This window comes from Moschus berezovskii, chromosome 20 (genome assembly GCF_049115385.1).
Source record: "Moschus berezovskii isolate FMDL1 chromosome 20, NW_MosBer_1.0, whole genome shotgun sequence".
Taxonomy (NCBI): domain Eukaryota; kingdom Metazoa; phylum Chordata; class Mammalia; order Artiodactyla; family Moschidae; genus Moschus; species Moschus berezovskii.
The window spans coordinates 46,633,528-46,644,817 of record NC_142479.1 but is presented as its reverse complement, the minus strand read 5'-3'; the positions used below and the strand labels follow the sequence as shown (position 1 = coordinate 46,644,817).

Here is an 11,290-nt window from a genome sequence, read left to right as displayed (position 1 = left end):
GTGAGGTGGGGAGGTGACAAGAACCTCCTCCAAGCACACTCAGGGTGTGGGGACAGTGCTGGGGAGGCAGCGCCCAGAGGGGAGGCGGGTGAGCAAGGCCAGGTGGCTCTGAAGCCTTTGTGCGTGAATCTTGCAGACTCCTGCTCCCTCACCCGAGACCCCCCCTGCGTCAGGGTCCTGCAGTGGCTCCTTGAACAGGATGTGTGCGCGTCAGGTGACCTTGCCCAGGCATTTAACCCAGAAACAACAAAGATTGTTTTCTATTTTCAAAAGTAAATCACTTCGCTAAAACAGTAGGAACAAACAGAAACAGACAGCTTCACTTTAAAAGTTCAATTAAAAACCAAGGGGAAAAAAAGTTTGAGGGCCACCAAGACCTCCCAGACAAGAAAGTTCTGCTGGGCACTGAGTGTCCTGCAGGTCAGCGGGGTGGCCTCCAGGACCCAGACATGACAGTAGGAACAAGACGAGTGGCAGCTCCTCTCACTTCCAGCTGGAGAAATGTTCGGTATAACCAGTCACTGGTACCCGCACCCTGGCTCAGCCCAAACTGGCCTCCACTGGCCACAGCATCTCCATCTCAGGCTGAGGGCTGGCATCACCCCTGCAGCAGCTTGTGCTTGATGGCCGTGCTCTCGGAGCAGAGGTGCACAAAGAGGGTGCCGGCGGCCGTGCGCGCCCGCAGCTCCTGCAGCTCGTAGTCGTGGGCCCACTCGATGTTGCCCCACTTCTGGATCTGAGGAGAGGACGGGACAGGCTGCAGGGTGACTGCCAGAGCCACGACCCCCCACAGCTGAGGGGAGGAGGCATGCAGGAGAGTGGCAGGTGAGAATGAGGCCTGGCCTGCCCACCCTGACACTCAGGATCTGCCTGCATTCCTGGTGTCCAGAACATCTGAAGAGCGTTTTATACTCAGAGAACTCTTTGTGTTGGGGAGAAAGTGAGGTTCAAGGAACAACAGCCCTACTTGGGTCCTTCAGCCAAGGGCAGAGCCCAGACCAGAAGCCAGGTTTCCTGCTCCTGCTGCCTGCCCCCACCCCCACCCAGCCGGCTCTGACACCAGAGTCGCCAGGCTCTCTCGTGACACAAACCAGCTTCTCCCCCTGGCATTTTTCCAAGCAGATAGCTAGACCAACTTGGGAAAAACTGTCATTACAAAAGGCTTTTCATCATGGTAGGAGTCAATTTGTAATAGCAATTAACCTTCTGAGGCTGGAGAAGTAACAAGGGGACTGCAGAGAACATGGAGATTCTGAGTTAAAAAATGCCACCGGCAGAGCAGCCAAGCCTTGCTCATTCTGAGCCACTACATCAGACATGGACTTGAAGCAGCCTCGGTGACCACAGCGTGCCTGTCTGCGTGTATAGGCTTAGCCTCCGTGAGCACACAGGCAGCCCCAGGGCATTTGGGGGACCACCCTGAACCTCCACTGCAATGGGGCTCCAGCTCCACCTCACCTGGTACTCCTCCTCCAGGCGTGACAGCAGTACAGCCTGCTCCACCGTCAGGTGCAGGTCCATCAGGCCCAAGGTCAGCACCAGGGACTTGAGCTGGGTCACCACAAACTCAATCCCTATGGGGACACAGCCAGGTTGGCCCCGGGGTCCTGCTGTGTGCAGGGAACTGCCAGGTGGGGAGACAGCCCCTCCACATTCTCAGGAACCTCTGCTTTCCTCAGGGGTCCCTCCTCTGCTCCTGCCTGGGTAGGCACCAGACCCAGCTCTGCCCGTCAGAGCGAGCACTCCACCCCCGTGACTATAGCCGGGAAAGGGGAACTGGAATGGAGGCTCCTGAAGAGGAGACAGCCATGTCCTCCTGGGAGGGGTGAGCCTGCCAGTCCATGAACCAGGTGACAGCGTCTGCCCTGCCAACCCAGTGCTCCGGTGATCCTGGGCTCTGCACACAATGCCCATCGTGCCCACCCTCCATGGCCCACAGGAAACACCACGCACCCTGCAGGGCCCACATGTTGTAAGAGGCCAGATGGCTGACCAGCACCTCCCGAGTCTGGGCGGGGATGCTGGGCCCCGTGATGCTGGTGGAAGAGCCGATCTCCACGCCGTATCTGGAAGGAAGAGGCCCCACGTGAGTCTGTCCAGCTGCACAGCCCCGCTTCCGCCCAGAAGCAAAGCCCCAGCCTGCCGAGCACACACAGGCCCCATTGGGGGTTCTGGGAGTCACTGCTGTCAGTCCTCCTGACCTATAATCTTCTGTCCCTTAGGAGCAGAGGACAGAGCAGCTATGCATGAAGCTAGGACTGGCAAGTCAGGAAGCAGGGGCCACAGGCAGCTCCTGAAACCTGAACTCATTGGCATGAAGGTCCAGGTCCATCAAAGCTGTGGGTGGCCTGCTTTTCAGAAGGAAGTCTTCACATGTGAACCATAAAAGCCTTCTTTCAAATATTGTTTTCCTTAAAACGGTATTTGTATATATCCTGTGGTTTAGTCACTAAGTTCTGTCTGATTCTTACAACACCACGGACTGTACCCTGACAGATTTCTCTGTCCATGTCCATGGAATTTCCCAGGCAAGAATACTGGAGTAAGTTGCCATTTCCTCCTCCAGGGGGTCTTCCCCACCCAGGGATCGAACTTGTGTCTCTTGCATTGTAGGCAGATCCTTTACCGATTAAACCACAATCCTGTATCAGTCAATCACTTTTTCACACGTTTATTAATAAGCCTCTATCAAACACACAAGGCACTGTCCCAGAGGGCATGAGCTGGCTTCAAAAACAAAACATTTTCAAGAACAATCATAGCTATGTAAAATGCAGGAAAAACGTAATGAAATGAAATCAGTTTTTGTAATTTTCTTTCATATATCACTGACCTTTCTCATTGGTTTAGAAACATTCTTCCTGAAGTTTCTAACAGTACAAATGAAACACAGGAAGGGGCCACATTTTCCTGTAATCTATTAATATTATGGGTGAGAAATCTTACTGCCACCAAAAGAGGACAAATTGGCAACAAAGCAAAAACCTGCAGGCACCGAGCTCCTGTCTCACGTCACTGAACTCCCCAATGAAATGGTATTGCATCCTCACGGTTCTCTCGTGGCGTCCAGTGGTCAGATTTTACCTGATCCTTCAGTGCACTGGCTCCGCCTCTTACTACAAAACCAGAGGATGCTGACGTATCATGGGTGCTCAGGAAACGTGTACAGATGAAAAATGCTATGTCCAAACCACTCCAAGTGTGCAAGCTTACAGAACACCAAGGTCAGGGAGCCCAGGCTAGGAGCCGTTCCCAGCACCCTGGGATGAAATAAACCTGACTTAACCCTGCTCACATCACTGGTCTGTCCACTCTGCACAAGTGTCTTCCCGGGAAGGAAACCACTGGGCATCACCAGTCCCTGGACTGTCCCTCCCCAAGTCCCTGCCCAGACTGTCCTCCATGTGTGTCCAGCTCACACACCTGGCTCTGATTCAGCCGCAGAGCAACTGCGACAATGAGCAGGTAGCAGCCAGTGTAGGCACCGCTGTGTGCCCAGCAGTGTGCAGCACTCCGTGTACTCCTCACGACACCCAGGGAGGCAGGGGTCACGAGCCCCATGCACAGAAAGGGACGCTCAGAGGAATCAGGTCACCAGCCCAAAGTCACACAGCCAATGGGGCAGAAGCACTTAGCTGCATCTACCCACAATGTACTGTCCGAGTCCCCTGGTGCCCTGAACTCAGAACGCCAACCAGCTCAGGGCCCTGGTTGTCCAGTGTGGCCCAGACCCCAGCTGCCAGGTGTGGGGCATCTCACCTCCTCTCGGCCCAGCTGATGACTGGGTCCCACTCATTCCTCTGCAGCTCCACCAGCGTCTCTGGTTCTTCCACTCTGTAGCTAATTCAGTGCAAAAGTGCCTCCATTAATAAAAAAGTACAATTCTCTCATCCAGTGACAAATACAGAAACATGAAAGGCAACAGCAGAAAACCTCTCCACCACCACCCCTCCGCCCCTGCTTTCCCCCTATATTAGCAGGGCTCTCAAAGAGTGGCCCAGGGCTCATCCAGGACCTGCTGGAAACCCATACCCTCATAGGGCAGAGACCAGGAGCTTGCAGCTTCATAAGCCCTCCAAGGGTTCCCTGGACCCTTGACTTTGAGTCCCACTGTCCCAAACGTCCCCGGTTATTGACCAGTCAGGGCCCACAGCGCTGTCCAGTGCTGCTCGCACCCCTGGTCCTAGGATTCTGTGCCAGCTCATCACTGCATGTTGCCATCCCCTCCTCTCCCAAGAGGCGGTGAGACCCAGTTGCCTGTGCACCCCTTGTGAGCCTGCCTCCCTCCCAATTACAGATGCTGCCGCTGGTGGCCCTGCCTGACGCCACCCAAGGCTAGGCCACTGTTCTGACCAAGAGACAGAGCTAGGGTCAGCTGAGTTCAAGGGTGCCGGGGACAGGAACCCAAGGGGTGAGCTCAGGGAGGCCAGGCTGGTGTGAGCACAAGTGGCAGAGAGGCAGTGGGGGTGCAGGGGGGAAGGAGGGGGTGCTGCCCAGTGGGGAGGAGGGGCCCCAGGGCAGAGGGAGGCTCCCAAGGCTCTGCTTTCTGAGCCGGGATGCTCCCAAGAAGACCCCCTCCCTGAGCTGGACTGGAAGGGCACCCTCCCTGCAACCAAACCGGCCCCAACACAGACAGCATAGACATTCCAACAGCAGCACCACGGCCTCTGCAGGGGCCCGCCCTGCCCCTCGCCCAAGAGCAGACCTCAAGTGACACCTGGGCGGTAACCCCAGAGCGTCTGGGGGGCTCAATTGTTCCTTCCACGTCCAGTCAACACCCTAAGAACCTAGGTGCGAAAACGCAGCCAAGGAGGAGACCAGCTTTTGGATGCCAAGGACAGACCATCTGCACCCCAGCTGAGAAGCATTGACCATGCTTGTGAGACCATGCTAGTGGTCAGAAGTGACCCTCTGGGTCGTGGAGCCTGTGACAGCCACAGAGGCCAACAGCCCCCTGCATCCCAGGCTGGGGGACAGCTGCCGGGCTATGGGAGGGCTGGTCCCGACACTGGTGCAGCTGGCACGTCCTCTCTCCCGGGGTCTGCAGAGCAGTAGAGCACTGAGGAGTCAAAGGGCCCACTGCCTCCTCCATGGAGACCACTCTGAGCAAAAGGCCCAAGGGACCTGCTGGGACCCTGGGAAAGGCCGCCCACACATCCATTACCAGACAGTGTCGGTGTCCAAGAACTTCACGGCCGCCCGGATGAGCTGGTCCTTTTCCCGCTGGGTGGGGTTGTCCAGAGACGTGTTGCACAGTGTGGTCTGGACCAAAGGCACAGAGAGAAAGCCGTCAGCTTCCTGAGGGCCCTGCCCAGGCCCGGGAGGAATGAGTTCCCTCAAGGTCTCAGGCTCTGCACCACCAGGCCCCTCGGTATTTTCCAGGAGGTGCTGCTACTGTGACAGCAGCGACATCTCAGAGCCGTTGACACCCAGGCCCAGGGAGACCAGAGTCAGGAGACGTGAATGCACTGCTGGATCCGGGCAAGTCGCTCACCACCCGGCTCCCCAAGCCTCAGATGGCGGTGGACAGAGCTGCCAGGCCAGGACAGCTTCTCCGGATCCTCCCTGTCGACTGCAGGCTGCAGAGCCACTCTAGGGCTCTGTCTGCAGCCGTCACCCCTGCTCCCCTTCAGTCCAAGGGAGGCTGGCTCACAGGCCTGAGGCTGAGGAGCCTGCCTGGGGCCTGGGTCCACATGCCAGGAAACATGGACTCTCCACACATTGTCTCTTCCTGACCCAGACCACCACAGAGCACAAGAGCCAACCAAACAAAGTGTGGCTGTTGCAGCGGCAAAGTGGCCAGGGAAGGACTTGTGTCCCAAGACTCTGGAATAACCAGGCCCTGGGCTGGGGTGGGATGGGATGTCTGCCAGGGGCCTCCCAGAGCCTTACTGGAATCAGGACAGGACCCCTACTTCTGCCCAGGGCCCCAGGAAGCCTGTGGTGGCCACAGGAGCGGGCTGTGACCTGTTACCAGGTGCATGGTGTACATCTTGATGGTGTCCTGCTGGGAGTCCCACTCGGTGGCCACGGCAATGGCCAGGGCCTCACTGGGAACAGTGAAGAGCTTGCCTTGGGGCGTCCTCAGCTTCCTGTGGTCCAGGCTGATCTCGAAGCCACCTTGAAAGATCAAACGGAAACCTCTCAGGTTGACAGGCAGAGTGGAGTGATCACTCCTATATTTAGTTACTTGATTTGATGCAAGATGCCCCAAGTCCCTTTATGGGGAATGGCTTATAGAAACATACCCAGCAAGAGTGCTGGGACAAGCTCACTAAGGAGCTGGCTGGAGGTGAAAAGTGTCCCTCACCTCCCATTCACAGAAATAAACAAAAACAAGAGGCAGTGAAAATTCCAGACACTCACCTTCACCCTGTGAGATGTTGACATTCTGATAGAACCTCTTCCTTTCTGTGAGAAAGATTTTTTTTAAAGGGCAGTTAAAGGAGGAGTGGAGGCGCTCATGACCTCACTGCTGACACTGACTGACCATGCAGACTTCCATGGCAGCGCCCGGTCTCCTCGCTCCAAAACGTCAATAGCTACTGGGTAAAGCAGGGGAGGAAGAGCCACAGCCCCACCAGCTCCCAAGGACAGCAGCCATGTCACGAAGCTGCAGCTTGCCTGACCCCAAGACTTCTCCAACACCCCTTCACCCCCACCCTGCACAACACACTCGAATCTACAGACAGTGTGACCACCAACATGATGAAGTATTACGATGGCAAAATTTACCACCTTTGTCTGAAATCACAATAGTAATTCTCTCATACCTTTGACCCAAAATAGGAAGCTCCCATTGCCCACTGCTTTATGTGCCAGCCTGGTCTCACTCAGACAGCAGGTAAGACCAAGTCCAGAGGCCCTCACATCTGTTGGGAGACCTGGGTCGAGGTGCCCAGATTATGTCCAGCATGTTTTCCAGTGCCTGGTGGGGCAGCAAGTCCAAGGCCAGATCTGGTAGGAAGCAGAGGGTTGGGGTCGGGGGATCTGAAGACTCTGACTAATCTCTGGGGGAGGGGCTTGGGGAGGGGCCTACCCACCAGCAGGAAGTGTCAGCAGAGCATTCTACACATGCCAACCAACGGCTGGAAATGGGTTGAGAGACCTGGGGGTTGAGGGGCAGCCGGGGGTGGCGGGGTTGGGGGTTGGAGGCAGAGATGGACAACAGAGCCCGAACCACACGAAGCTGCCAGGACACTGAGGTCTCCCTCGAGGGGGTCTTTGTCCTCTGCCCACCTCCTCTGCCCTGGCCAGCCACTTCTGCACCTGATCAGAGATGTCAGCCAGTGGGCTCAGGGCTCTGCTTGGGGGAGGAACAAACTTGCTGAGGACCAGCCCCCTCCCAGGGCAGGACTCAAAAGCTACCTGGCTCATGAGGTGCGTCCTGTCTCATGGGAAGATGGACAATAATCCAGAACACTAAAGCAACTGTGGATGCCAGAGGACCAGACAAGCTCCAAACATGCACTGGGAAGGCTCATCTCGTCTGAGCTAGAGGAAGACCTCTTCACAGCCAGATGGCACCCAAGATCCGCAGGAGAGTGGGCAGGCTCACCTGCACTGGTGGCTTTCCAGGGCATGGGGGTGGGGAGTTTCCAGGAGAAGGAACAGTTCACAGGAAAGTGCTGGGCCTCAGAGAGCAGGTTTCAGAGCTAGGAAGGTGGTGGACAGGGCGAGCCTGGAGTCACAGGGCAGAGGATGGCTGGAGAGGCCCAGATCTGGGGAGAAGCCTGGCAGGTCACTGCAAGAAGGGCTGACGGAGTAGGGAGTCACGTTAGGGGTTCACACAGGCGCTGAGAATAGGATCCGGGAAACTCAATTGGTGGAATCCACACTTCCCAATTTCAAAAGACGGAGGTTTTCTTTCTGGACCCTCCCAGGTCCTGGGTCTCATGAGACAAGTCATGAGACCAGGAGCCTGTGAAGCACCCACATGTTCAGTGATGAGAGGGTGAGCTGACAGCAATGGAAACCCTATCCTTGGAGAAAGGAGAGACAGGCTAGTCACACTGAACCCTTATTTTGAGCAAAAATCACTCCCTTTACAGAATATCTGTTTCTATGACAAAACCACACTCGGTGCCTTTTAAATGGTAATTTGAAGGACTATGTAAATACAAAGAAATGCGAATGTGGAGAAGCACTGAATTTTAAAAGCCAGGCAACAGAAAACTGGCTGTATAGGCAGAGAACGCTAACAAGCTGGTGTAAAGAGGGCATAAGTGGAAATTGATGTCCACGGGGCCTCTTTTCCCTGAAAGGTTGCTCCAATCCATATAAAGAAACAGGCGATTTTCTGTGTCACCTCCCCCGACACCCCTTGTCCTGTCCCAGGCTCCCCGGGCCAGCTAGTGCTCTTTTCATCAGCCTCAACTTCCGGGCAGGCCTTTGCTCGGGACAGAACTGCAACCCCCACAATGCACCGTGAGTGGAGGCCGCGCCTCCTCCGAGCGGCGTGACAGTGGTCTCTTTCTAAACAGCGCCACCTGGCGAGTCTTACGCCTCACAGCTAGATTTTGACTGCCCACAATCCTGGGGCGGCTCTGGGCGAACTATGGGAACCAAGTACATAAAAAACCCTCTCAACTCAATAATAAACAGACAAGTAACCCAATTTAGAAATGGTCAAAGCACATGAATGGACACTTCTCCAAAGAAAATGCACAAGTGTCCAAAATGCACCTAAAAAGATGTTCTTCAACATCATTCATCCTCAGGGAAATTCAAATGACAGTCCTTCACACCAGCTAGGAAGGCTATAGCCAGATGGACATACGTAAGTCAGGGGACAGAGAAACTGGTACCCTCACACACTGCTGGGGAAATTTAAAATGGCACGACCACCTTGGAAAGTGGGGTGGTCAATCCTCAGAAAGTTAGTTAGCTACCATTTGATCCAGCAAGTCTACTCTTGAGTCCGTGCTAAGTTGCTTTAGTTGTGTCCGACTCTTTGTGACCCTATGGACTGCAGTCCACCAGGTTTTTCTGTCCATGGGATTCTCTAGCCAAGAATATTGGAGTGGGTTGCCATTCCCTTCTCCAGGGGATCTTCCTGACCCACGGAACAAAGCCGGGTCTCCTGCCTTGCAGGTGAATTCTTTAACACTGAGCCACTGGGAATGCCCTGTCTATTGTTTGGTACCTCCTATGAGAAATGAAAACACATTCTCGCACAAAAACCTGTATTCAAGTGTTTACAAAGGCATTCAGAACAAATGATGGAAACCACCCAAATGTTCATCAATGAATGACTCGGTAAATAAGACATGGTGTGTCCTCAAAACTGAATATTACCAGTTATGAAAAAGAATGAAGTACTGACACGTGCTAACCCTAGAACGAACCTTGAATATACGCTAAATGGAGAAAACCCAGTCAAAAAAGACCACATTCTATTTATATGAAATGTCCAAAATAGGGAAATCTATAGATACATAGAGTGAAGTAGTGGTTGTCGCGGGCTGGAGGGATGGGGCAGGGGGGTACTCAGAGCGGCAGCTAAAGGGTACAGGGATCCTTTGGGGTCATAAGAAGGTTCTAGAACTGATGGCAGCAGAACTCTGAGTATACTGTGCTTAGTCTCTCAGTATGTACAACTCTGCAACCCCATGAACTGTAACCCGTCAGGCTCCTCTGTCCATGGGGATTCTCCAGGCAAGAATACTGGAGTGGGTAGCCATGCCTTCCTCCAGGGGATCTTCCCAACCCAGGGATTGAACACAGGTCTCCCACAACTCAGGCGGATTCTTTACCATCTGAGCCACCAGGGACCATTAAACTGTACACTCTAAGTGAATGAATTCTAAGTGCATCATCTCAGTAAAGCTGTTTAAAAATTCTTCAGGGCAAATGTATCTACCACAGCAATTACTATAAACAGGCCAGATGACTAAACACTTTTCCCCCAAACTGCTGTAGCAGCCACAGCATGGTTGGCAAACTTTTTCTGTAAAAGGCCAAAGTGTTTTAAGCTTTGCAGGCCATCCGGTGTCTGGCACAACCAGCCAACTCTGCACTGTAGTGAAAACAGCCTTAGGTGTGTGTCAATGAATGAGGGGGGCTGGGTTCCAGGAAAACTATTTACAAAAACAGGTGTCAGGCTGGCCTCCCTATCTACAGCATCTCCCTCAATCCAGCACAAGCTGTCTCTGAAGACGAGGCAGACACTGAGAAGCTAAACCACTTGTGCAGACGACAGACAACTTGTAAGCAGAGACCCCCAGCTTTGACTTCAGCGATGTACTCCTCAGCTGGACAGGCAGGCTCTCTGAAGACCTTTCTTTTCTATGCAGCTGATGGCTGGGACAGCTGGTAGGGGGCTGGAGGCCACACGGGCGCCCTCGAACAGCTCCAACACTGCAGTGACCTTCTCCTTACCCCCACCTTCAGCACAGTACTAACTGGCTGGAAAGAAAGCGTTACTGTCTTCACTCACTTAAAGTTAGTCCCACTCTTATCCCAAAATCTCTCCCTAGGAGTAATGAAAGATCCGCTACAGTAAACCTCATCCGAGTCGGAAGTGCAAGAAGAAGGCACAGGGTGTCAACTCCTTAGAAGAGGTGGCAAGTGTTCTGGGAGGGCAGCAGGAGGCAGGGCCAGGACAGCTGCGGAGCAAGAGGCCGGGATGGAAGACTTAAAGCCCGAGCTTCAGGCCCCTTCAGTGCCGGTCGCGGGGACACAGAAAGCAGCCTAGCCGACTGGCCTTTGCCCCGCAAACCTTTCAGAGTCTGCTTTGCATCTCTGGCGCAATCCCGACCCAGAAGTCGAATTTCCCCGCCTGAAGGTAAGGATGACCTCTGCTTCCCCAGTGAAAGAGAGAAAAATCGCACCTGCCAAAAGGAAACGACGCGCGTGTGCCATGGAGCGATCCCTGCCCTCGCGGGGAACTTCCCTCCCGACGTGTGACCCTGCAAGGCAGACCCCTCAGCCTGCTCTGCCCTGGCCTCCCTCACCTGCCGGGGGCACGTAGGCCCGGATGGGGATAGGGGGTTTTGGCCCCAGCCCCTCGGAGGCGGTGAGGCCACTTCGGGGCCGGTTCAGGAGGCGACGCCCCACGTCCCGCAGCCGAAGACAGCTCTTCCACATTGCGCGAGGGCCTCAGAGAACGACCGCTCGAAACCAGAGCGCGGGGAACACGGAGCAGAGGGACCACACGCCGCGTGCTCGTATTTCACAAACCTCACCGGTCGCCGGCACCCTCACCCTCTCTGGGCGCCGCCATGTTGCGCACTACACTCGCAGCGCGCCGTCGCCGCGCGCCTCAGCGCACGCCGCAGCCAATCAGCAT

General features: G+C 54.9%; 1 protein-coding gene across 2 annotated transcripts; it reads right to left on the bottom strand.

The window, feature by feature from the left end:
* Positions 1 to 318: 318 nt before the first annotated feature.
* On the bottom strand, positions 319 to 11,246 carry ATPAF2 (ATP synthase mitochondrial F1 complex assembly factor 2). Of its 2 annotated transcripts, XM_055407461.2 has the most exons (8): positions 10,956 to 11,246; positions 6,367 to 6,411; positions 5,975 to 6,120; positions 5,165 to 5,262; positions 3,760 to 3,840; positions 1,954 to 2,066; positions 1,459 to 1,574; positions 319 to 736 (listed from the first exon to the last, which is right to left on the bottom strand). In XM_055407461.2, the coding sequence occupies exons 1-8, from the start codon at positions 11,086 to 11,088 to the stop codon at positions 599 to 601; spliced, it is 870 nt and encodes a 289-aa protein (XP_055263436.2). In that variant the 5' UTR covers positions 11,089 to 11,246; the 3' UTR covers positions 319 to 598. The 2 variants fall into 2 exon arrangements, with proteins under 2 accessions (XP_055263436.2, XP_055263437.2); XM_055407462.2 differs by lacking the exon at positions 6,367 to 6,411.
* Positions 11,247 to 11,290: the final 44 nt, after the last annotated feature.

What these genes read in the sequence shown, in the direction of transcription:
- ATPAF2 (XM_055407461.2), bottom strand. Translation starts at nt 11,088, where the DNA reads ATGTGGAAGAGCTGTCTTCGGCTGCGGGACGTGGGGCGTCGCCTCCTG. An exon ending in GGCCTACGTGCCCCCGGCAG is followed by an intron (nt 6,412 to 10,955) that starts GTGAGGGAGGCC and finishes TCTTTCTCACAG; the next exon opens with AAAGGAAGAGGTTCTATCAG. An exon ending in CAACATGTGGGCCCTGCAGG is followed by an intron (nt 1,575 to 1,953) that starts GTGCGTGGTGTT and finishes GTGTCCCCATAG; the next exon opens with GGATTGAGTTTGTGGTGACC.